Source organism: Hemiscyllium ocellatum, chromosome 13 (assembly GCF_020745735.1).
Source record: "Hemiscyllium ocellatum isolate sHemOce1 chromosome 13, sHemOce1.pat.X.cur, whole genome shotgun sequence".
NCBI lineage: Eukaryota > Metazoa > Chordata > Chondrichthyes > Orectolobiformes > Hemiscylliidae > Hemiscyllium > Hemiscyllium ocellatum.
In genome coordinates, this window is record NC_083413.1 from 29,290,405 (window position 1) to 29,312,222 (window position 21,818).

A 21,818-nucleotide genomic window follows, 5' to 3' on the forward strand; every position below is an offset into this window, starting at 1 on the left:
CAGTTACAGAGATGACTCAGAAATGAGAATAGATTAGAAAAACAGTGCCCGTTCTCCTAAGAGGACATACATTTGGGAGAAGATTTGATTGAAGTGTTCAAAGTCATGAATCAATGTGCCAAACGGTCTCTTTCTGCACTGTAGTGTTTCTATGAATGTGTAAAGTTGAATGGTGACCTTGAGTCATTGAACAGACAGCAACGTCCTCCTTTGCCAAAATGGCGGAAGAGGAACAACGCACAGAAATAGCGCGTGCGTGCTGGCCACCAATCAGCGACCAGCGTGTGCGTCTGCGCAGTTTGGATGACGGTTTGGTTGCTCGGCAACAGGAGAAGGACGCGGTCTCAGTGAAAGATGAGGCTCAAACGGTTTCTGCTGCGGTACTACCCGCCAGGTGAGAACGGGAGGATAACCCGGGGCTGGAGCCCTGAACCCCCGAGGCTGGGGGCCGCTAACTCTCCGGGGTGGTGCCGGAGTGCCGCTGCGCCGGGCGAGCCTCTCTGACACCCAGCAAACTCGGGAGGCTGTTACTGGCCCTACCCCCACTCCCCCTCACCTCCCCTTCCCTTTAAACTGGGGACATCAAACATTGCGCCTCACAGCCCATCCACCGTGAACTTCTTGACTGGGTCACTGTTATTTTGCTTTGATCTATGAAGCTAAAGTGTAGGTTCCTTCAAAGCTCTTCAGTGCTCTGTGCAGCTCAGTTCTAAATGCTATCCAGTCGGCTCACATTTGGAGAATGTGGATGCTGCACTCATCAGAAGTTCCTATGCCTTTCAAGAATACTCAATGTTTTTTTTGTATCTTTGCCAGGAATCATTTTGGAATACGAAAAAGGAGGGGAGACAAAGAACAAATCCATTGATCTGCTTGACTTGACTCCGGTGTAAGTGTGATGTAGCATTAAAATACGAATTACTTTGAAATAGTATCACATAGTTTTTACTGGATTCTGCCCAAGTCCTCTCTCTCCCTTTTTCAGCTATGCATGTCATCATTGGAAAAATTACCATAGATAACATGAGAAATGTTTCTTTAAACTAGTGATTGGTTACGATCTGGAACGCATAGTTTGGGAGATTCTCTTTGGAGGGTTGGTACAGACTCAATGGGCCAAAAAGCCTCTTTCTGCTATTGTAGGGCAATAAGATGGCTCAGTAGTTAGCACTACTGCCTCACAGCAGCGGGGAGCTGGGTTCAACTCCAGCCTTGGAGTTTGCATTTTCTCTCCATGTCTGCATGGGTTTCCTCCGGGTGCTCCGGTTTCCCTCCACAGACCAATGATGCGCAGATTGGATGGATTAGCCATGCTAAATTGCCCCGTGATGTCCAGGGATATACAGTCTGGGTGGTTTAACTATGGAAAATGCAGGGTTACAGAAATAGTGTGGGTGTTGGGTCTGGGTCTGAGTGGGATGCTCTTCAGAGGGTTGGTGCAGACTCAGTAGGCTCAATAGCCTCTTTCTGCACTGCAGGAATTCTGTGGTTTTCTTTTAAAAAAAAAGCAGCAAACTGGTGAAAATTCTCAATACATTAGGCAGCATCTAGAGAGAAAAAAATGCTCCCGACTTTTCAGGTCGAGGATCTTACATCCAGTGAAAGTTTGCATTGTGCAATTAACCTGGGTCTCTTGTTATTGGTGCAAATAAGTAGATTTGAGATGCTGCCTCTGCTTTACTTAATATCTGCATGCAGCCATGCTTAATATGCTGCTGAGTGGCTGCACTCCTCAGCAGGATCCCAAATTTGCACCACTCTGGCAATCTTTAAAGCTCCAGTGTAGTACTTAAAACCAATATGCATCTCTTAAGGTAGAAGGGAGAATTGTGTTTGGAAGAACATTCTGCTTGAAACAGATGCTGAAACTGTTTGCAAAAGAGATTTTTTCCGATACTACATTGGGCTCCTTGCTGAGAAGATGGACATGAGAAATGCCCTCTTTCCGCAGGACGTCCTCAAGACAAGCAATAGCTTTAGCTGTCCATGCTGCAAGAAGTTCAGTGATCAATGAATGATCATGGTCATTCAAATGCAAATTACCGTGTTACCAGTTGTGTGAGTAAAAAGTGAGGTCTGCAGATGCTGGAGATCAGAGCTGAAAATGTGTTGCTGGTTAAAGCACAGCAGGTCAGGCAGCATCCAAGGAACAGGAAATTCGACGTTTCAGGCCAGAGCCATTCATTCCTGATGAAGGACTCTGGCCCGAAACGTCGAATTTCCTGTTCCTTGAATGCTGCCTGACCTGCTGTGCTTTAACCAGCAACACATTTTCAGCATTACCAGTTGTGCCACTACCTTGTACTGGGTCCTAATGGTCTTCACCCAAAGGTTTTAACCATGCTGCTGAGATGGTTGATGCAATATTTGTATTTTCCCAAAATTCCATGGGTTTGACGTAGGACGCCTTAACTTGGAAGATAGCAAGTGTAACTCTTTTATTCAAAAAAAATACGGAAAAATAAAGCAGAAAACTACAGGTCAGTTAGCTTAACATCTGTGATAGGGAAATGTTAGAAAGCAGCAATTAAATAAGTCATAGCAGGACAAAAATTAAAGCAAATCATACAGAGTGAATGTCATTTATTGAAAAGGAACTCACGTTTAACCAATCTATTGAAGTTCTTTGAGGAAGTAATATGAGGTGAGGATAAAGGGAATTCAGTGATATACAGGGTTTAACTATGGTAAAGTGCCCAAAAAAAGTTAGAGCAGAAAATAAAAGCTCATTGTGTTGCGTAGTATATCAGAGTCATAGAGATGTACAGGTGGAAACAGACCCTTCGGTCCAACCCGTCCATGCCTACCAGATATCCCAACCCAATCTAGTCCCATCTGCCAGCACCTGGCCCATATCCCTCCAAACCATTCCTTATTCATATACCCATCCACATGCCTCTTAAATGTTGCAATTGTACCAACCTCCACCACTTCCTCTGGCAGCTCATTCCATATCCGTATCACCCTCTGTGTGAAAAAGTTGCCCCTTAGGTCTCTTTTATATCTTTCCCCTCTCACCCTAAACATATGCCCTCTAGTTCTGGACTCCCCGACCCCAGGGAAAAGACTTTGTATATTTATCCTATTCATGCCCATCATAATTTTGCAAACCTTTTTAAGGTCACCCCTCAGCCTCCGACCCTCCAGGAAAAACAGCCCCAGCCTGTTCAGCCTCTCCCTGTAGTTCAAATCCTCCAACCCTGGCAACATCCTTGTAAATCTTCTCTGAACTCTTTCAAGTTTCACAACATCTTTCCAATAGGAAGGAAACTAGAATTGCGTGCAATATTCCAACAACAGCCTAACCAATGTCCTGTACAACCGCAGCATGATCTCCCAACTCCTGTACTCAATACTCTGACCAATAATGGAAAGCATGCCAAAACCTTCTTCACTATCCTACCTACCTGCGACTCTACTTTCAAGGAGCCATGAACCTGCACTCCAAGGTCTCTTTGTTCAGCAACACTCCCTAGGACCTTACCATTAATTGTATAAGTCCTGCTAAGATTTGCTTTCCCAAAATGCAGCACCTCACATTTATCTGAATTAAACTCCATCTGCCGTTTGTCAGCCCATTGGCCCATCTGGTCAAGATCCTGTTGTAATCTGAGGTAACCCTCTTTGCTGTTCACTACACCTCCAATTTTGGTGTCATCTGCAAACTTACTAACTCTTCCTCTTATGCTCGCATCCAAATAATTTATGTAAATGACAAAAAGTAGAGGACCCAGCACCGATCCTTATGGCACTCCACTGGTCACAGGCCTCCAGTCTGAAAAACAACCCTCTACCACCACCTTCTGTCTCCTACCTTTGAGCCAGTTCTGTATTCAAATGGCTAGTTCTCCCTGTATTCCATGAGATCTAACCTTGCTAATCAGTCTCCCATGGGGAACCTTGTCGAACACCTTACTGAAGTCTATATATATATATATATATATATCACATCTACCGCTCTGCCCTCATCAATCCTCTTTGTTACTTCATCAAAAAACTCAATCATGTTTGTGAGACGTGATTTCCCATGCACAAAATCATGTTGACTATCCCTAATCAGTCCTTGCCTTTCCAAATACATGTACATCCTGTCCCTCAGGATTCCCTCCAATAGCATGCCCACTGACGTCAGATTCACTGGTCTATAGTTCCCTGGCTTGTCCTTATCACCCTTCTTAAACTGTGGCACCGTGTTAGCCAACCTCCAGTCTTTCGGCACCTCAACTGTGACTATCGATGATACAAATATCTCAGCAAGAGGCCCAGCAATCATTTCTCTAGCTTCCCACAGAGTTCTAGGGTACACCTGAGCAGGCCCTAGGGATTTATCCACTTTTATGCATTTCAAGACATCCAGCAATTCCTGCTCTGTAATCTGGACATTTTGCAAGATGTCACCATCTATTTCCCTACCGTCTATATCTTCCATATCCTTTTCCACAGTAAATACTGATGCAAAATATTCATTTAATATCTCCCCCATTTTCTGTGGCTCCACACAAAGGTCGCCTTGCTGATCTTTGAGGGGCCCTATTCTCTCCCTAGTTACCCTTTTGTCCTTAATGTATTTGTAAAAACTCTTTGGATTCTCCTTAAGAGATTGCCCAGCTAACAAGGAACAGAGGGTGGCCATAAGGTTATCTGGGTAGGCAGGAATATGTGTTTAAGGTTACATTCACATCAGACATGAGCTTATTGAATGGTGGTGCAGACGTGAAGGACTGAAAGGCTGGGTCCTTATTTATATGTTTGTATGTAGCTGAAAATACTACTTGGTGCTCCATTCTGCCATTACACACCCTCCAGCAATCTTAATCAATTACAACCTCATATTACTTGAACGTACCTCTCATCATCTTTTTAGTTGCAATCTTTGAGTAGCATCTCATATCTATCTCACATTGCCAGCTACTTAGTAATGAAAACTTATTGGACTACATTCACTAACATATCCCCTGTTTCTTGCAGGGCAACATGTGACCTTTACCCAGACACAGCAGCAATCACCTATTGGAGATTGTGCACAGTTGCACATTGTAACTCTGATGCAGGAGACAATAATTATATTGTAGCTCTGAAGCAATCAAAAGTATTGAGATCCTGATTCCTAATTCTTCTTCTCACATTTCATTTCCAATCTCGTTTGAAAATTTCTTTTGATCTATAAATTGCAGGTGATATAAACATGCAGCTCTTGTTATCTTCCTTTTACTTCACCACAAATCTACTCTTAGGTAAAAACAATGACTGCAGATGCTGGAAAGCAGATTCTGGATTAGTGGTGCTGGAAGAGAACAGCAGTTCAGGCAGCATCCAAGGAGCAGTGAAATCAACGTTTCGGGCAAAAACCCTTCATCAGGAATACAGGCAGAGAGCCTGAAGCGTGGAGAGATAAGCTAGAGGAGGGTGGGGGTGGGGAGAAAGTAGCATAGAGTACTGTAGGTGAGTGGGGGAGGGGATGAAGGTGATAGGTCAGGGAGGAGAGGATGGAGTGGATAGGTGGAAAAGGAGATAGGCAGGTAGGACAAGTCCGGACAGGTCATAGGGACAGTGCTGAGCTGGAAGTTTGGAACTAGTGTGAGGTGGGGGAAGGGGAAATGAGGAAACTGTTGAAGTCCTCCTTGGATGCTGCCTGAACTGCTGTGCTCTTCCAGCACCACTAATCCACAAATCTACTCTTGTCCAATTCACGTTTCCAAGACTGAAGAATTGAAACCTGGCTGGGCAGTGGTGGAGAAGGAAGAACCAGCGGAGCAGGAAGGGAAGAAGATGAAAAAAATGTCACATGTCTGTGTTTTTCATACATGAACCTCGTGCCATGAGTCATTTTCACACTCTTACCAGTATACAGAATATCATAATGGTCCAGTACTCTGTCCTCCAGCAGATTGCTGAGTTGTTGCCTTGGAAGAATGGCAGTGGTGCCATGGAGCACATTCTGTTGTCCTCTCTCAGGATTTGGAAATTTCGGTGTTTGACTGGGGTGTACAAAATTACAAATCACACAACAACAGGTTATAGTCCAGCAGGCTTAATTGGAAGCGCTAGCTTTCGGAGCGCCGCTCCTTCGTCAGGTGGTTGTGGATTATACAATTGTAAGACATAGAATGTATAGCAAAAGTTTACATTGTGAAAAATACGTTGATTGTTTGTTAAATCTCTCTTCTGTTAGTATGACCATGATAGTTTCACTTCTTTCACATGTAAATCACAAAACCTTTTTAAGATTAGATTAGATTCCCTACAGCGTGGAAACAGGCCCTTCGGCCCAACAAGTCCACACCGACCCGCCGAAGAGTAATCTACCCAGACCCATTTCCCACTGACTAATGCATCGAACACTATGGGCAATTTAGCATGGCCAATTCACCTAACCTGCACATCTTTAGACTGTGGGAGGAAACCGGAGCACCCAGAGGAAACCCACGCAGACACAGGGAGAATGTGCAAACTCCACACAGACAGTCGCCCAAGGCTGGAATTGAACCTGGAGCTCCTGGCGCTGTGAGGTTGCAGTGCTAACCACTAAGTTACTGTGCTGCCTCATTCTCAGTTACATTCTCAGGTTAACTGTAACAATTGGTGTCAATGCAGGTAAAATATTGAGATTAGATTAGATTACCTACAGCGTGGAAACAGGCCCTTCGGCCCAACAAATCCACACAGACCTGCCGAAGCGCAACCCAGCCAGACCCATTCCCCTACACCTAACACTACGGGCAATTTGGCATAGCCAATTCACCTAACCTGCACATTTTTTGGACTGTGGGAGGAAATCGGAGCACCTGGAGGAAACCCACGCAGACACGGGGAGAATGTGCAAACTCCACACAGTCGCCTGAGGCGGGAATTGAATCCCGGTCTCTGGCGCTGTGAGGAAGCAGTGCTAACCACTGTGCCACCATGTTGAAGGTATTAGCCCCCTGTGTTCCCTGTCTGTGCCATAATGTTTAGACTGATTCTAATCTAAAAAGTGAGTTAACAGAGTATTACATGGATTCATGAACCCAAGATCCTTGTGCTCATGTCACACTACAGGTGACCACCATTGCACTAAACACAAACACAGACACTTCTATGCGCGCGCGCACACACACACACAAATACACAGGCACTCCTATACACAGACACTCACACACACACACTCCTACAGGCACATCCACCCACACTCACACATGCACCCTCTCACAGACTAAGACACTTTACACCCACACACACATATACACTCTCTCTCACAGATACTCACAAGCCCCCACCCCAGACATACACACACACCTACAGACACACATCACATACTCACACATGCAACCTCTCACAGACTTAGACCACTTTACACTCACACACACGCGCACACACATATACACACACAATAACCCACATGCACACATACATCTATACGTTTGTACTTGCAGTGTTACATTGTACTTTGCTCAAAAACTGCATGAATCCATGTAAGACTCTGTTAACTCACTTTTTAAATTAGAATCAGTCCAAACATTATGGCACAGACAGGGAACACAGGGGGCTAACACCATCAACATCTCAACATCTTATCTGCACTGACACCAATTGTTACAGTAAACCTGAGAATGTAACTTTTAAAAAAACGTTTTGTGATTAATATATGAAAGAAGTGAAACTATCTCGTCATTCTAACAGATGAGAGACTTAACAAACAATCAAGTTATTTTTCAATGTATAATTTCTGTTGCATCATGCTGTAAACTTGCACTATAAGTTCTGTGTCTTACAATTGTGCACTCCACAACCACCTGATGAAGGAGCGGCACTCTGAAAGCTAGTGCTTCCAATTAAACCTGTTGGACTATAACCTGGTGTTGTGTGATCTGTAACTCTCTCAGGATGACAGCATTCCTCCATTCACATTTGCTGTTCATCAATGTCATTGCTTAGCAACCAGCCAACTTAGATTTCTGCTTATGCTGAAATGATGCAATCAGAATTGGGCCTTTTAGTTCCAGAGCTACTTTAGATCATTCTGCAGAACCAACTGCAGTCTCCTCCATATTGCAGACATATAAGTAGCAGAACAAGCAGAGGCACATGACACACAGACACGAAAAGAAACCACAAGAGTAATTACTTGACATTTATAGGTAATACAGTAAATACTTTATTATATATTTTATTAGGATGTTTTATGGTGATTTTTATTTTCACATTGAAATCAAGCATTTGATGTGTGATGTGACTTCCACTTCTGTGACATCTTCCCCAGTGGTTTCCTCTCATTTGTGTACTGAGACCTGCAAAAGCAATCATTGTACTCAGGTGAATATCATGAATATAATGTATATCAATCACTACCACCCCTCCTCCCACCACCACCACCTTGCTGTCTGATTGACTTGTGGTTCAGGGGCCTTTGCAAAAAGAGGCATTGTAAGTTTCCTGCCGGCTATCCATCCAGAAAGCAAGAGTCTTCGTGCTATAACAAGATTCTAACCACATTTTCTAGCTGAGAATGAGATAGTAGAATTGCTCCCTGAACACTTTGTCTGGATATGACCACATGCTATGCGCCCTCTTGTCCCTCTTCTGTCACTTTATCTTGATCTATGTTACTTCTGCTTGTTCTTCCTAGTGCTGTCACTTAGGGTGGATATAAGCTACAGCATTCATGTCTATCTGTGCAAAATCTTTGAAATCAGGATAAAGCTCTTCATACAAGATCATTCCCTTTAGAATTTAGCAATTATAAACAACTTTGAAAACCACCATATATTTCTACAATTCAGCAAGAGCTGGAGAAATCAATCAGAAACTAACCAACAAACAGTTCCTTTCTTAACTCTATACCTTACCAGACCCTCACTCGCCCAACTTCACTTCAGCTGTGAAGAGTCATCTAGACTCGAAACCTTAGCTTGCTGTTTCTCTATGGATGCTGCCTGACCTGCTGTCATCTCTAGCATTTGTTGTTTTGAGTGCAGATTCCAGCATCTGCAATTATTTGCTTCTAAATAGTTGATGATTCCTTTCAGGAGAGGAAAGGTCATGGATTCTTTCCAGCTGCTGAATAATGTCAATCTGTACAAGGTTAAATAAGGATATCAGCAGTAGCTTTAAGATCCAAAATGATTGTTTTGGTGGATCAGTGTAACTAGTTTACTGATTTCACCATCTGCCTGCTTTGCCAACGTATGCACTCTCTGTATGTACTAATGATTTCACTGAAATGGCAAACAGTGCAGCTAGCACCAGATGGATTTTCTGTGTACACCATTTTGAGGCAAAATGCTGCATGTGGTGCCAGAAGCAAGAACACAATAGAGCTGTGGTTTGAGCTGACGAGTGTGTGGCCTACTCTTCTTTCCACCAAAATATGCCCACTCACACCTGTTGTGAAGTTGTTTGTAATATATGATTTTAAGCATTTGGAATCCATTTTTAAATATTTATGTGTTCAGTTCCCTTTTGAATGTTTACAAAAAAATTAATACTGCACAAGCTTGCAACTTATTCTGAAGGCCAGTGAACCACTGTGAAAGGCAGAATTTCCTAATATTTGACTTTACTTCATGTTTGTATAACATATGCACATATTCCTGACTTTCCCTTACTTATTAACTGAAGAAAAAGCCAATCCACACAGTACCATTTTAGAGACTGCAATCAAATCTTCTGAAAATCAAAGGTTTTCTGAAAAAGAAAAACAATAGAACTCCATAAATCTATTCTGTTAATTAAGGATTGTGTAATATTGGCATGAATCTAGTAATCCTGTTCTTTATTAATACCATATTTTTTAGCAAAATTAAACAAAATATTGCCTTTCTTAAAATTTATTCATGGGAATATAGGTGTCACTGACAAGGTCCGCATTTGCTGATTTGTAATTGCTCTAGATAAGGTCTTGAGTCACCCTCTTGACCTGCAGCAGTACAGTTCTATCTTGTGTAAGAGGTAGAACCATCAGAACAGATACAATGAAGAAATTGGAATAGTGGAATAAAGTTTTACAGGGTGTGTGTTGGGAGGAAGTATAACCACTGTAATGATGGGTCTCAGTGCTGTACCTACTAGTATCCAGTACTAGTGGATAGATTAGAGTGGTGCTGGAAATGCACAGCAGGCCAGGCAGCATCCGAGGAGCAGGAAAATCGATGTTTCGGGCAGGAGCCCTTCATCAGAAATTCTGATTCTCGTGGATACTAGTAGATAGCTTATTTGTAGAAATGGAGACATGAGAAGCAGAAGAGTCAGACCTGGGCAATGAGAAAGTGAGAGGTGGATAGAAATTTGAAGTAAAGTCTTTGAAAGTTTCCAGAGCAAACACCTTCAGTGATTAATGTACTACTTGATCCGAGTGCAAAGGAATCTCAATAGAATTAGGATAAAATATCTGAGTATCCTGTCATTTGCTGTTTTAATTCTCCTTTTTTCATTATTGACCTCAATGTTCTGTTTCAGTGAAATTCACATAATGAAAGCATTTAGCAGGTTTTTTGACAGATGGAATGTTGAAAAGGGCAGATGGTAGTACAGATCTCCAATTAATCTCTGGATATTGTTCTACCAACTGTAAAAGTCAGCAGAACAATTCCATTCCCTGATGTTACCAGCACTTCACTGGAAAGAACCAGAAACAAAGAAATTCGGGTTTGTGGTGATCTTTGATGTTGCTAGCAGGTTATGTCCATCCTATTAACTTGTCAAGAGGTCTTCTTTCTGGAGGCTACTATTGTGAGCATCTCGGAGATTTTTGAGGCACTGTTCTTCAATCATGTCCAGAGTCATTGAGTGTGTACCTTGTCTTGTTAATCGCAGACCTCACTATCCTATGAGAGTTCCCTGCTGAAAAGGCAAAAGTTCACGTGGCTGCAATGAGATTGTCCTATGAGGAGACGTTGAGCAGTTTCTGCCGATACTCATTGGAATTCAGAATAATGAGAGATAATCTTATTAAAACATAAGATTCTGAAAGGGTTGGGTGGGGTAGACATTAAAATTATGCTTTGTCCTGTGGGGGAATTTAGAACTAGCAGTCATGGTTTAAAAATAAGGCTTCTCCCAATTAAGATGGAAATGAAAAGAATGTTGTCTATTGGGGGGACATTATTCTTTGAGATTCACTTCCACAGAGAATAGTAGAGCCTGAGTTCTTTAATAAATTCTTGGTTGTATGAAATAATTTTTTCATTGAAAACAGAATCAAAGGTTTTGAGGAGAAGGCAGAAAATTGGAGTTGAGGTCACAATCAAATCATGTTATTGAATGGTGTACATGTTTGATGGTCTGAAAGGTCTACTGTTCCTCTTATTTCTTGTGATTTTCTAATCTTCTTCATTGAAGTGCCGAAGTTGGTAGATTCCTGCTTCCTGAAATTCTGGCAATTTTGTTCTTCATGCTGAAAGAGAGGCAGGCAAGAATTTAAAACTTGATCCAGTTTCAAAAACTTGTACAATTTAGATGAAATTTTTGTGGATGTTCCTTTTCTGAAATAATTTGTATAGACATTAATGTATTTAAATTAAGTAAATCATGCTTATGATTTAGGTTCTGGGGAGTGTTATTGAACAAAGAGACATTGGAGTGCAGGTTCATAGTTCCTTGAGAGTGGAGTCACAGGTCGACAAGATAATGAAGAAGGTGTTTGGTATACTTGCCTTTATCGATCAGTGCATTGAGTATAGAAGCTGGGAGGTCATGCTGTGGCTATATAGGACATTGGTTAGGCCACTTTTGGAATACGGCATGCAATTCTGGTCTCCTGCTACAGGAAGGATGTTATGAAACTTGAAAGGGTTCATAAAGGATTTACAAGGATTTTGGAGGGTTTTAACTACAGTGAAAGGCTGAATAGGCTGGGGCTATTTTCCTTGGAGCATCTGAGGCTGAAAGGTGACCTTATAGAGGTTTACAAAATCATGAGGATCATTAATAGGATGAATAGTCAGGGTCTTTTCCCAAGATAAGGAAGTCCAAAACTAGAGGGTATAGGTTTAAGGTGAGAGGGGAAAGATTTAAAAGGGAACTAAGGGGCAAGTATTTCACACACAGTGTGTTGTGTGTGTGGAATGAGCTGCCAGAAAAAGTAGTGAAGGCTGGTACAGTTACAACATTTATAAGGCATCTGGGTGGGTCTATGAATAGGAAGGTTTTAGTGGGGTATGGGCCAAAGGCTGGCAAATGGGATTAGATTAATTTAGGATATCTGGTTGGCATGGATGACTTGACCTGAAGGGTCTGTTTTCAGCTCTATGACTCTATGTCTAAAGTATGCAGATATATTCAATAACTAATTGCTAAAATCATGAAAAACTCAAAATTTGAATTGTGTAGGCAGAATATCTTAGTTTTGCAATGTTTGTCTGAGTGAAGTTTTAATTTTTTTTGTATTCCTGTCTATGCTACTCGATTTTCTGGTGTTCAGAATTGTTGGCATTAAAATGTATTTTTCTTTCACATAACGATTAATCTAGTGCAGATGTAGATGCTGTGGTTGAGGAAATCCAGAAGATTGAACCACTTATAACTGCATCTCGCACAGAGCAGGTGAAACAGTTGGTCCAGAGGCTTCAGGAAAAACTTGGTCAGCATGATGATCACAAATTCTACCTGTTTAAGGTGAGAAATGTTCTTGATGTCAATAGATGAAATTATGTTCTGCTGCAATGCATTCTGCTCTTTAGAGGGCAGTAGTTGTCAGGAAATGCTGACACTGATTTAGTACAAAGCTAGATTATTATAACACCTGATGATGGTTCCCTTGATGTATTTAGTTAACTAACTGGACAAATACATTGAGACAATCAGGCATGTGAGTTGCTTTTATATATTAAGTTTTTTTATCATGGTAATGTTAAGTTTCAGGTCTAATTTATAAATCATGCAGGATTTGTGATAGTACTTTGCAAGAAGTACAAGACATATGGAATATACATAAATAGATTATAATAATGAAATAGTACAAGACTAGATTTAGTTGCAATAACCCATGTTTCAATCCAGTTAATGTAATAAAAATATTGCTGTTTCATAACAAGAGAGCGCCTTTTTCCTTGCACAAATATATAAACCTTATGTGCGATAAAAGTGCCTGTCTATTTGAAATGTACCCCCAGTTTGTCTTTTTAAAAATTTTATCAATTAGATTTAACAATAGCCTAACTTTTATGGTTTTTTTCCGGAATTGTAATTTGCTGGGATAACTGAAAGATGAAACTCTTTCAATCGTCTGTTGTTCCGCAGGTTTGATTGAGGACAATTCTGCATTAACTGATTAATTAATATTCTATTTTTTGGTTAGCCTCCAGTGAGTATTTGTGATAGGCCAAAGTCAATTCATAACAAATATTGTTTTGTTTCTTCATATCAAATTTTGTATGTGTGGATGAAGAATGAAGGTGCTCATCTTAAAATATTTCTATTTAATCAACTTTATATGCAACAACAGTTAGAGATTGTATAGTTAACATCCTTTAAAAACTAACTTTACTAATTTTGTGATCTTGATTAAAAGATGAATTGACAGTAAAATTGACTTTAAGCTTATACAGTTACAGAATAAAAACTATAGGATCTGAACTAAGACTGCTCCAACTCATTTCACATTGTTGCCGTAACTAACAGATAAAGGTAACTAAAGATGTTCTTTCTGGTTCCAAATGCTGCCAGCCTGTCTCAATCCCTCATAGGCAAAAGTGAGTACTGCAGATGCTGGAGATTCCCCAATGCCTGGAGGAAGAACGCCTCATTTTCCGCCTCGGGACCCTCCAAACCCGTGGCATCAATGTGGACTTCACCAGTTTTCTCATTTCCACTCTCTTCCACCCCCCACCCCCCACCCCCCACCTTATCTCAGTTCCAACCTTACAGCTCAGCACTGTCCTCATGACCTGTCCCATCTGTCCATCTTCCTTCCCACTTCTCCACTCCACCCTCCCCTCTGACCTAGCACCTTTAGCACCACCTCCATCCACCTATTGCACTCTCAGCTACTTTTCCCCCAGCTCCACCGCCCTCCTATTTATCTCTCCAACCCCGAGGCTCCTAGTCTCATCCCTGATGAAGGGCTTTTGCCCGAAACATTGATTTTCTTGCTCCTCGGACACACCCTGACCTGCTGTACTTTTCCAGCATCGCACTTTTGGCTCAATCCCTCTACACTGGGGAGACAGGACGCCTTCTTGCAGAGCGCTTCAGAAAACATCTCCGGGACACCCGCACCAATCAAACCCACCGCTCTGTGGCCGAACACTTTAACTCCCTCTCCCACTCTGCCGAGGACATACAGGACCTGCGCCTCCTTCATCGCCACTCCGTTACCAGCCGATGCCTGAAGGAAGAACGCCACATCCTCCGCCTTGGGACCCTCCAACCCTATGCATTAATGTGGATTTCACCTGTTTCCTAATTTCCCCTCCCCCGACCTTACCCCAATTTCAAAATTCCAGCTCAACACTGTCCTCATGACCTGTCCCATCTGTCTTCCTTCCCACCAATCCGCTCCACCCTCCTCTCTGACCTATCATCTTCACCCCCACTTCCATCCACCTATTGCACTCTCAGCTACCTTCCCCTCAGCTCCACCGCCCTCCCATTTATCTCTCCAATCCCGAGGCTCCCAACCTCGTTCCTGATGAAGAGCTTTGGCCTGAAACGTTCATTTTCCTGCTCCTCGAATGCTGCCTGACCTGCTGTGCTTTTCCAACACCACACTCTTGGCTCAATCCTTCATACTCATGCCAAATAAAACCCAAGGTTTGCTGAAGGTGTCACAGCTGGCCAGTATTGTTCAGAGGTAACTGGTGAGGTACCTCAAGAAGCATTGTTTAGATGTGTCTGAAGCCTAGCTTTGCATTTGTCCATGGTACCTATACCTCGATTGCACAATGTAAATGTTCTGACCTGTTTCTCCTTCACTTTTGATTTTAATACTTGCATATGTCGGCATATCACTTTCCAGTATGACAGACATTGTGCAGTAAATCTAGCACAGGAAGGGGAAATTTTGACATTGCATAATTGTTTGAAGAAGGATGAAAGTATATTGGTAGTTAGTTATACCTTGATCCTCACTTTATTTCCATATTATTCATAATTCTTATTTTTAAGTAGTTGCAATAAGGTAACCAGTGTGAACACTGAGCAGTTATCCAGTCAGTAAACAATCTTATGAAAGTGAGGTCAAACTTGAATATAATTTTATGTGGGTTTGTATTTGAAGGTTGTACCAAAAAAAGCCAAAGATTTTTACTTTGGTTCCAATTGTTTTCTTAATGTAGGTACTTCGGGCACATATACTACCACTGACAAACGTTGCATTCAACAAATCTGGATCAAAGTAAGTATTCCATTTGCTGTATGAAATCTACAGTTCTATTTCAATTCTCTTGTTTGAAAAGTTCAGTATTATTCTATTAATGTGCACAGAAACTGTTAGCCATCTGTTGGTGTTCTGATGAAAGGCCATCAATCTGTTATGTTGGCTGAGATATTTCTAGGGAATTGCAGTAATACAGTAGTAACTTTGTAAGGCAGGGAAGTGGAGATTCCACCGAATTGAAAAACAAGATCTTATTATATGTATTTTCTTCCACTTCCTGTCTGGTTTCCAGAGAAGTTAATAGACTGACAAACCCAAGACAGGAGGCTGCAACCTTTTTGAGGTCAGTTATTGCAATCAGGAATGAGCAATCTGGGCTGAGGAGAAAGAAAGTTACCATGACAGAAGAGACTGACTATGAATGAGATAAAAACAATGACTGCAGTTGCTGGAAACCAGATTTTGGATTAGTGGGGCTGGAAAAGCACAGCAGTTCAGGCAGCATCTGAGGAGCAGTATGAATGACCCTGTTGTCTGGGTGGTGGAAATCTGGCTTGAAGTATGTTTGTAGAGAGAAACACATTAATGTTTCAAGTCCAAAGATTCTTCTTCAGAACTTCTTAAGTTCAATAGAACTTACCATAGGAATGACCTTCCCTGGAGAAGAAACATTAACCTAGGAACGAAGAGATATCATAAGAACAACCAATGACAGTACCATTACACATCTCAAAGTTTAAAGACTATGTATGCAATGCTTACACCAAGACTGATACGAATGAAACTTTCTAGAATTAACACTCTGATTTGCCAATTATAGCACATGCAATTTGTTTTGTGATGAGGGAGATGTTTATTGTACCGTTAATGTGCTGGTTGGCTTGGTGTAGTTATGTGATCTCCACCTTTGCTATAACCACAAACATACAAATGTACAAAATAGAAGCAGATTTGAAATTTTGGAGAAGGTTTGTAGCTCAGGTTGTGGATCGAGTTGTAAGTTTGTTCACTGAGCTGGTAGATTTGTTCTCGGACATTTCGTCACCATGCTAGCTAACATGATCAGTGAGCCTCCGGTGAAGCGCTGGTGTTCTGTCCCACTTGCTATTTATCTATTTCAGTTTGTTGTAGTTGGTGATACCATGAGCGATTCTACTTCTTAGAGGTTGGTAAATGGGGTCCAAATCTATAGGTATGTTAATGGAGTTCCGGTTAGAATGCCAGGCTTCTAGGAATTCCTGTGCATGTCCTTGTTTAGCCTGTCCCAGGATAGATGTATTGCCCCAGTTGAACTGGTGTCCCTCTTTGTCTGTGTATGGATATTAGTGCTTGTTAGTCATGTCTTTTGGTGGTTGGTTGGTGCTCATGTATCCTAGTGGCTTGCCTCATGCCCATTTATCCAATGTAATGTTTGTTGCAGTCCTTACAGGGCACTTTGTATATAACATTCGTTCTGCTGATTTTTGATATGGGTCCTTTAAATTCATTAGGAGCTGTTTCAGTGTGGTGGTAGGTTTTGTGTACTACCATTATGCCTAGAGGCCAAAGTAGTCTAGTCATCGTCTCTGAAATGTCTTTAATGTACGGTAAAATGTTAGAGTCTCTGGTTGTGTTGTGTCTTCCTATATAGGTCTGTTGTGCAGGAATCAATGGACTGTACTCTTCAGATTCTGGATTAGTGGTGCTGGAAGAGCACAGCAGTTCAGGCAGCATCCGAGGAGCAGTAAAATTGATGTTTCGGGGAAAAGCCCTTCATCAGGAATACAGGCAGAGAGCCTGAAGGGTGAAGAGATAAGTGAGAGGAGGGTGGGGATGGGAAGAAAGTAGCAATGAGTGCAATAGGTGAGTGGGGGAGGGGATGAAGATGATAGGTCGAGGGGGGAGGGTGGAGTGGATAGGTGGAAAAGAAGATAGGCAGGTTGGACAAGTCAAGGGGTCAGTGCTCAGCTGGAAATTTGGAACTGGGGTGAGGTGGGGGAAGGGGAAATGATGAAACTGTTGAAGTCCACATTGATGCTCTGGGGTTGAAGTGTTCCAAGGCAGAAGATGAGGCGTTCTTCCTCCAGGCATCTGGTGGTGAGGGAGTGGCGGTGAAGGAGGCCCAGGACCTCCATGTCCTCAGCAGAGTGGGAGGGGGAGTTGAAATGTTGGGCCACAGGGCGGTGTGGTTGATTGGTGTGGGTGACCCGCAGATGTTCCCTAAAGCTAGGAGGCGTCCAGTCTCCCCAATGTAGAGGAGACCGCATCAGGAGCAACAGATATGATAAATGATATTGCTGGATGTGCAGGTAAAACTTTGGATGTGGAAGGGTCCTTTAGGCCTTGGATGGAGGTGAGGGAGGAGGTGTGGGTGCAGGCTTTGCAATTCCTGTGGTGGCAGGGGAAAGTACCAGGATAGGAGGGTGGTTGTAGGGAGGCGTGGACCTGACCAGGTAGTCATGGAGGGGACGGTCTTTGCGGAAGGTGGAAAGGGGTGGGGAGGGAAATATTTCCCTGGTGGTGGGGTCTGTTTGGAGGTGGCGGAAATGTTGGTGGATGATCTGGTTTATGTGAAGGTTGGTAGGATGAAAGGTGAGCACTAGGGGCGTTCTGTCCTTGTTATGGTTTGAGGGGTGGGCTCTGAGGGCGCAGGTGCGGGATGTGGACGAGATGCGTTGGAGGGCATCTTTAACTACGTGGGAAGGGAAATTGCGGTCTCTAAAGCCGGAGGCCATCTGGTGTGTTCTGTGGTGGAACTGGGAGCAGATACGGTGGAGGCGGAGGAATTGGGAATACGGGATGGCATTTCTGCAGGAGATAGGGTGGGAAGAGATGTAATCCAGGTAGGTGTGAGAGTCGGTGGGTTTGTAAAAAAATGTTGGTGTCAAGTCAGTCGTCATTATTGGAGATGGAGAGGTCCAGGAAGGGGAGGGAGGAGTCAGAGATGGTCCAGGTAAATTTAAGGTCAGGTGGAATGTGTTAGTGAAGTTGATGAATTGCTCAACCTCATTGTGGGAACAGGAGGTGGTGCCAATGCAGTCATCAATGTAGCAGAGGAGGAGGTGGGGACTGGTGCCAGTGTAATTAGGGAAGGTCGACTGTTCTACCTAGCCAGCAAAGAGCCAGGCATTGCTGGGGCCCATACGGGTGCCCATGGCTACCCACCTGCACTCTTCAGATACCCATTGTTCCTGAATATGTTGTACAGGTGTTTTTCCTTAGCTTCTCATCGTTCCTGGGTGCTGCAGTTTGTTGTGGCTTGTTTAAATAATATTCTGATGCAGCTCCATTTTTGGGTATTGGGATGATTCTTCCTGTAGTTGAGTATCTGGTCAGTGTATGTGGCTTTCCTGTAAATGCTAGTCTGAAGCTCTCCATTGGCTTTCATTCCTTATGAGGTTGCCATCAAGGTCATTATTTTTGCTTTTAAGTGCCATGGGACACTGAGTATACAAGTTGGCAAGTAATGTAACAGCTGTTAAAAAACTTTAGCTAGGCCATATTTGGAGTATTATGTGCAGTCTGGTCACCACACTATGTGAAGGATATGGAAGCTTTGGGGAGAGTGCAAAAGAGGTTTACCAGGATGTTGCCTGGACTGCAGTGTATTAGTATGAGAAGTTAGATAAACTTGGATTGTTTTCGCTCGAGTGTTGGAGGCTGAGGGCAACTTGAAAGAAGTACATAAAATTATGAGAGGTATGATTAGGTTGGATAACTGGAATCTTTTTTCCAGGATGGAAATGTTACTTATTAGGTGGAATGCATTCAGTGAGGAAAATTTGAACAAAATGTGCAAGGCAGGTTTTTGCATAGAGAGTGGTAAGTGTTTGGAACATTGGACAAGGAGAGGTAGTAGAGACAGAAGCTTTTAAGTTGCATTTAGACAGGCACATGTACGGCAGGGAATGAAGGTATAGAGGGCATGTTCAGGCAAATCGGATCAGTTTAGAATGGCATCATAGTTGGTGTAGATATGGGGGGGGCTGAAGAACTTGTTCCTGTGATGTACAATACAATGTAAGACTGACTTCTGAGTGCTTCTGGCATTATTACTGTTCAGACTTTGATTTCCAGAATCCATATTACTATACCTTGTTTTATGAACATTCAACTTTCATTAGAACGCCAATGTTTAGAAAAAAATTACAGATGCAGTCTTTATTGTTGCATTTGCATGTGAGAGACATTGTAAATTTGAAGGTGGTTTGAGTTTGTAGTGGATGTTGAGATCAGAGTTCATATTTAAGGTAAACTGTTATTAATTAATTAACTCTGGAATCTAACTTTATTCTACAGACTTCTAACTTGGGTGAGTTTGCTACCACAAGTGTAGCAGATTGCAATAATATTTTAATAGTTCAATCGATGTTACAAACACATAATTAGAATTACACATTACTGTTCCAAGAAACAGTGGAAGTTCAATGCCAGACTGTGAAAGTTCATTATCTTTCCCAGTCATTTGGATAATTCAATCTGAGTTCAAATTTAGTTAGACACATTTACAATGGAAAAAGAACATATGTTTTACAGACAACATTAAGCTCTGTTTATTAAATTGCGCTTCAGTCTGTACAAAATTAGTGATCTTTAATTTCTTACAAGTGAAACGGATCAGGAAATCAGAATAAACAAGTGAATGAGATCTCCAAACAACCAGGTTACGTCACTTTATTGGAAATCAGATAAAGTCAACTCTCATTTCACGTAAACTTTAAATTGAGATTGTTATGATCAGACCCAAGGCAAAGTTACAGAAGTTCTTATGGTTCCAGATGGATAATACAAATTGTTAAAATCCCAGTGAGGACAAACTGGCTCCCTTCATTATTTACCCATCCCCTCCATCGGTCAAAAAGGATCCCCTTCCTTGTAGATACTTTTCGCTCAGACCAAATGCATTTATATTTTAAAAGGAGCTAATTTGACTAAGTTTTCTTCAGTTAATAAATGTGAAAAGGGAAAATAATGTAACACCCATACACAAAGATTAAGAATAAGAAGTGAGTTCTGTCTAGGGTGTTCATGAAGAGTAGATAGTAGAACATTGATGATTAAGAGGTCAATTTTGAAATTCTTGTCTTAGTTAGTTTAAATCTTTTTATCCTGCTTCCTTTTGATGATGGTTGTCTGGCAGTACTCAGTGCAAGAGAGTCATTCTGTAATGAAAATAAAGAACTGCAGATGCTGGACATCTGAAACAAAAACAGAAATTGCTGATAACCCTCAGCAGGTCTGACAGCAACTTTGGGGAGAAAGCTTGGTTAATGTTCTCAAAACGTTAACTCTGCTTTCGTCCTACTATTGCTGCCAGACCTACTGAGTTTCGCCAGCAATTTCTGTTTTTGTTTCTGAGTCCTTCTGCTGTCTTATTTTCTTTGTACTGGCTTATTAGGTAACTAACTTCTAGCACTTGGAATGACAAAGCCCTTTTGCAGGCAATGCAAGGGTGACTGGTGAGTGGTTCTTCCACTGTAATCTTCACAGCACACTAATGCTTGAACTCAGGCTTGTATTCACAGGTATGTCAGTTCACCAGCACATTTTCTTTCACGCAGATCAGCATTGTTGTCAGTGTTTAATTTTTTTTGTATATTTCTAGAAGGGTAAAACACAAAAAAAGTGTGTGAGAGGTGGCTTTCTGCTGAGAAAGGGGTGATAATCTCCTCATTGAGGCTTCCTGCTATGTCACTCTGTTTGATGTTTTGACCTGATATTCTTTAGGTGCAATATTCCATAAGTCCCCTACAGGCCCTTATCATGCAGCACTGAATTTATATGTGCACTCTTCTTTTTAAATCTGTAATAGTCCTTTTTTTTGAAAATGCATTTTACAAATAATTACAAATAGAATGAGAGCTCCTCCTAAACTAAGGTACTTTGTTAAAAATTCCAAACATATACTATCTCAATGGATAATGTTTTCTGTGACTTTGTTTTCAGTGCATATGGTAAAAAAAAATTGCTGGTGATGACAAATAGCTTTACTTTAATTTTGAGCATGCATAAAAGATTACAAATTCTGTAAGCAAACATTGAATTAAAATGTTTCCTTTATATTTGATAAGGCCATAAAAATGATCAACTTCTAGATTTTGTCAAAAAAACTATAAAAGCCAAGAATAATGATGAGTATCTGTTACAAAAAAAAGAAAGATTCTATTTCTTACTGCATGGAGTATTGGCAACTACACTTCAGGAAGTTAAAAATCACACAACACCAGGTTATAAGACAACAGGTTTAATTGGAAGCTCACTAGTTTTTGGAGCGACGCTTCTTCATCAGGCGATAGTGGAGGGCTCGATCGTAACACAGAATTTATAGCAAAAATTTACAGTGTGATGTAACTGAAATTATACATTGAAAAATTGATTGTCTGTTAAGCCTTTCATCTGTTAAGCCTTTCATCTGTTAGAATACAGTGATAGTTTCACTTCTTTCATATGTAAATCACAAAACCTTTTTTTAAAAGTTGCATTCTTGGGTAAGCTGTTAACAATGGTGATAGCTAGACAATATGTTGAAGGTGTTGGCCCCCTGTGT

The 21,818-nt window shown here is 41.6% G+C and overlaps 1 protein-coding gene across 1 annotated transcript in view; it reads left to right on the forward strand.

The window, feature by feature from the left end:
- The first annotated feature begins 354 nt into the window (after positions 1–354).
- The window catches only part of daw1 (dynein assembly factor with WDR repeat domains 1), a 55,580-nt gene continuing 34,116 nt past the window's right edge, over positions 355–21,818 (forward strand). The window contains exons 1-4 of the mRNA XM_060834098.1: positions 355–394; positions 817–889; positions 12,447–12,591; positions 15,252–15,310. Coding sequence (XP_060690081.1) covers positions 355–394; positions 817–889; positions 12,447–12,591; positions 15,252–15,310 — 317 coding nt within the window. The remainder of the gene's footprint in view (positions 395–816; positions 890–12,446; positions 12,592–15,251; positions 15,311–21,818) is intronic.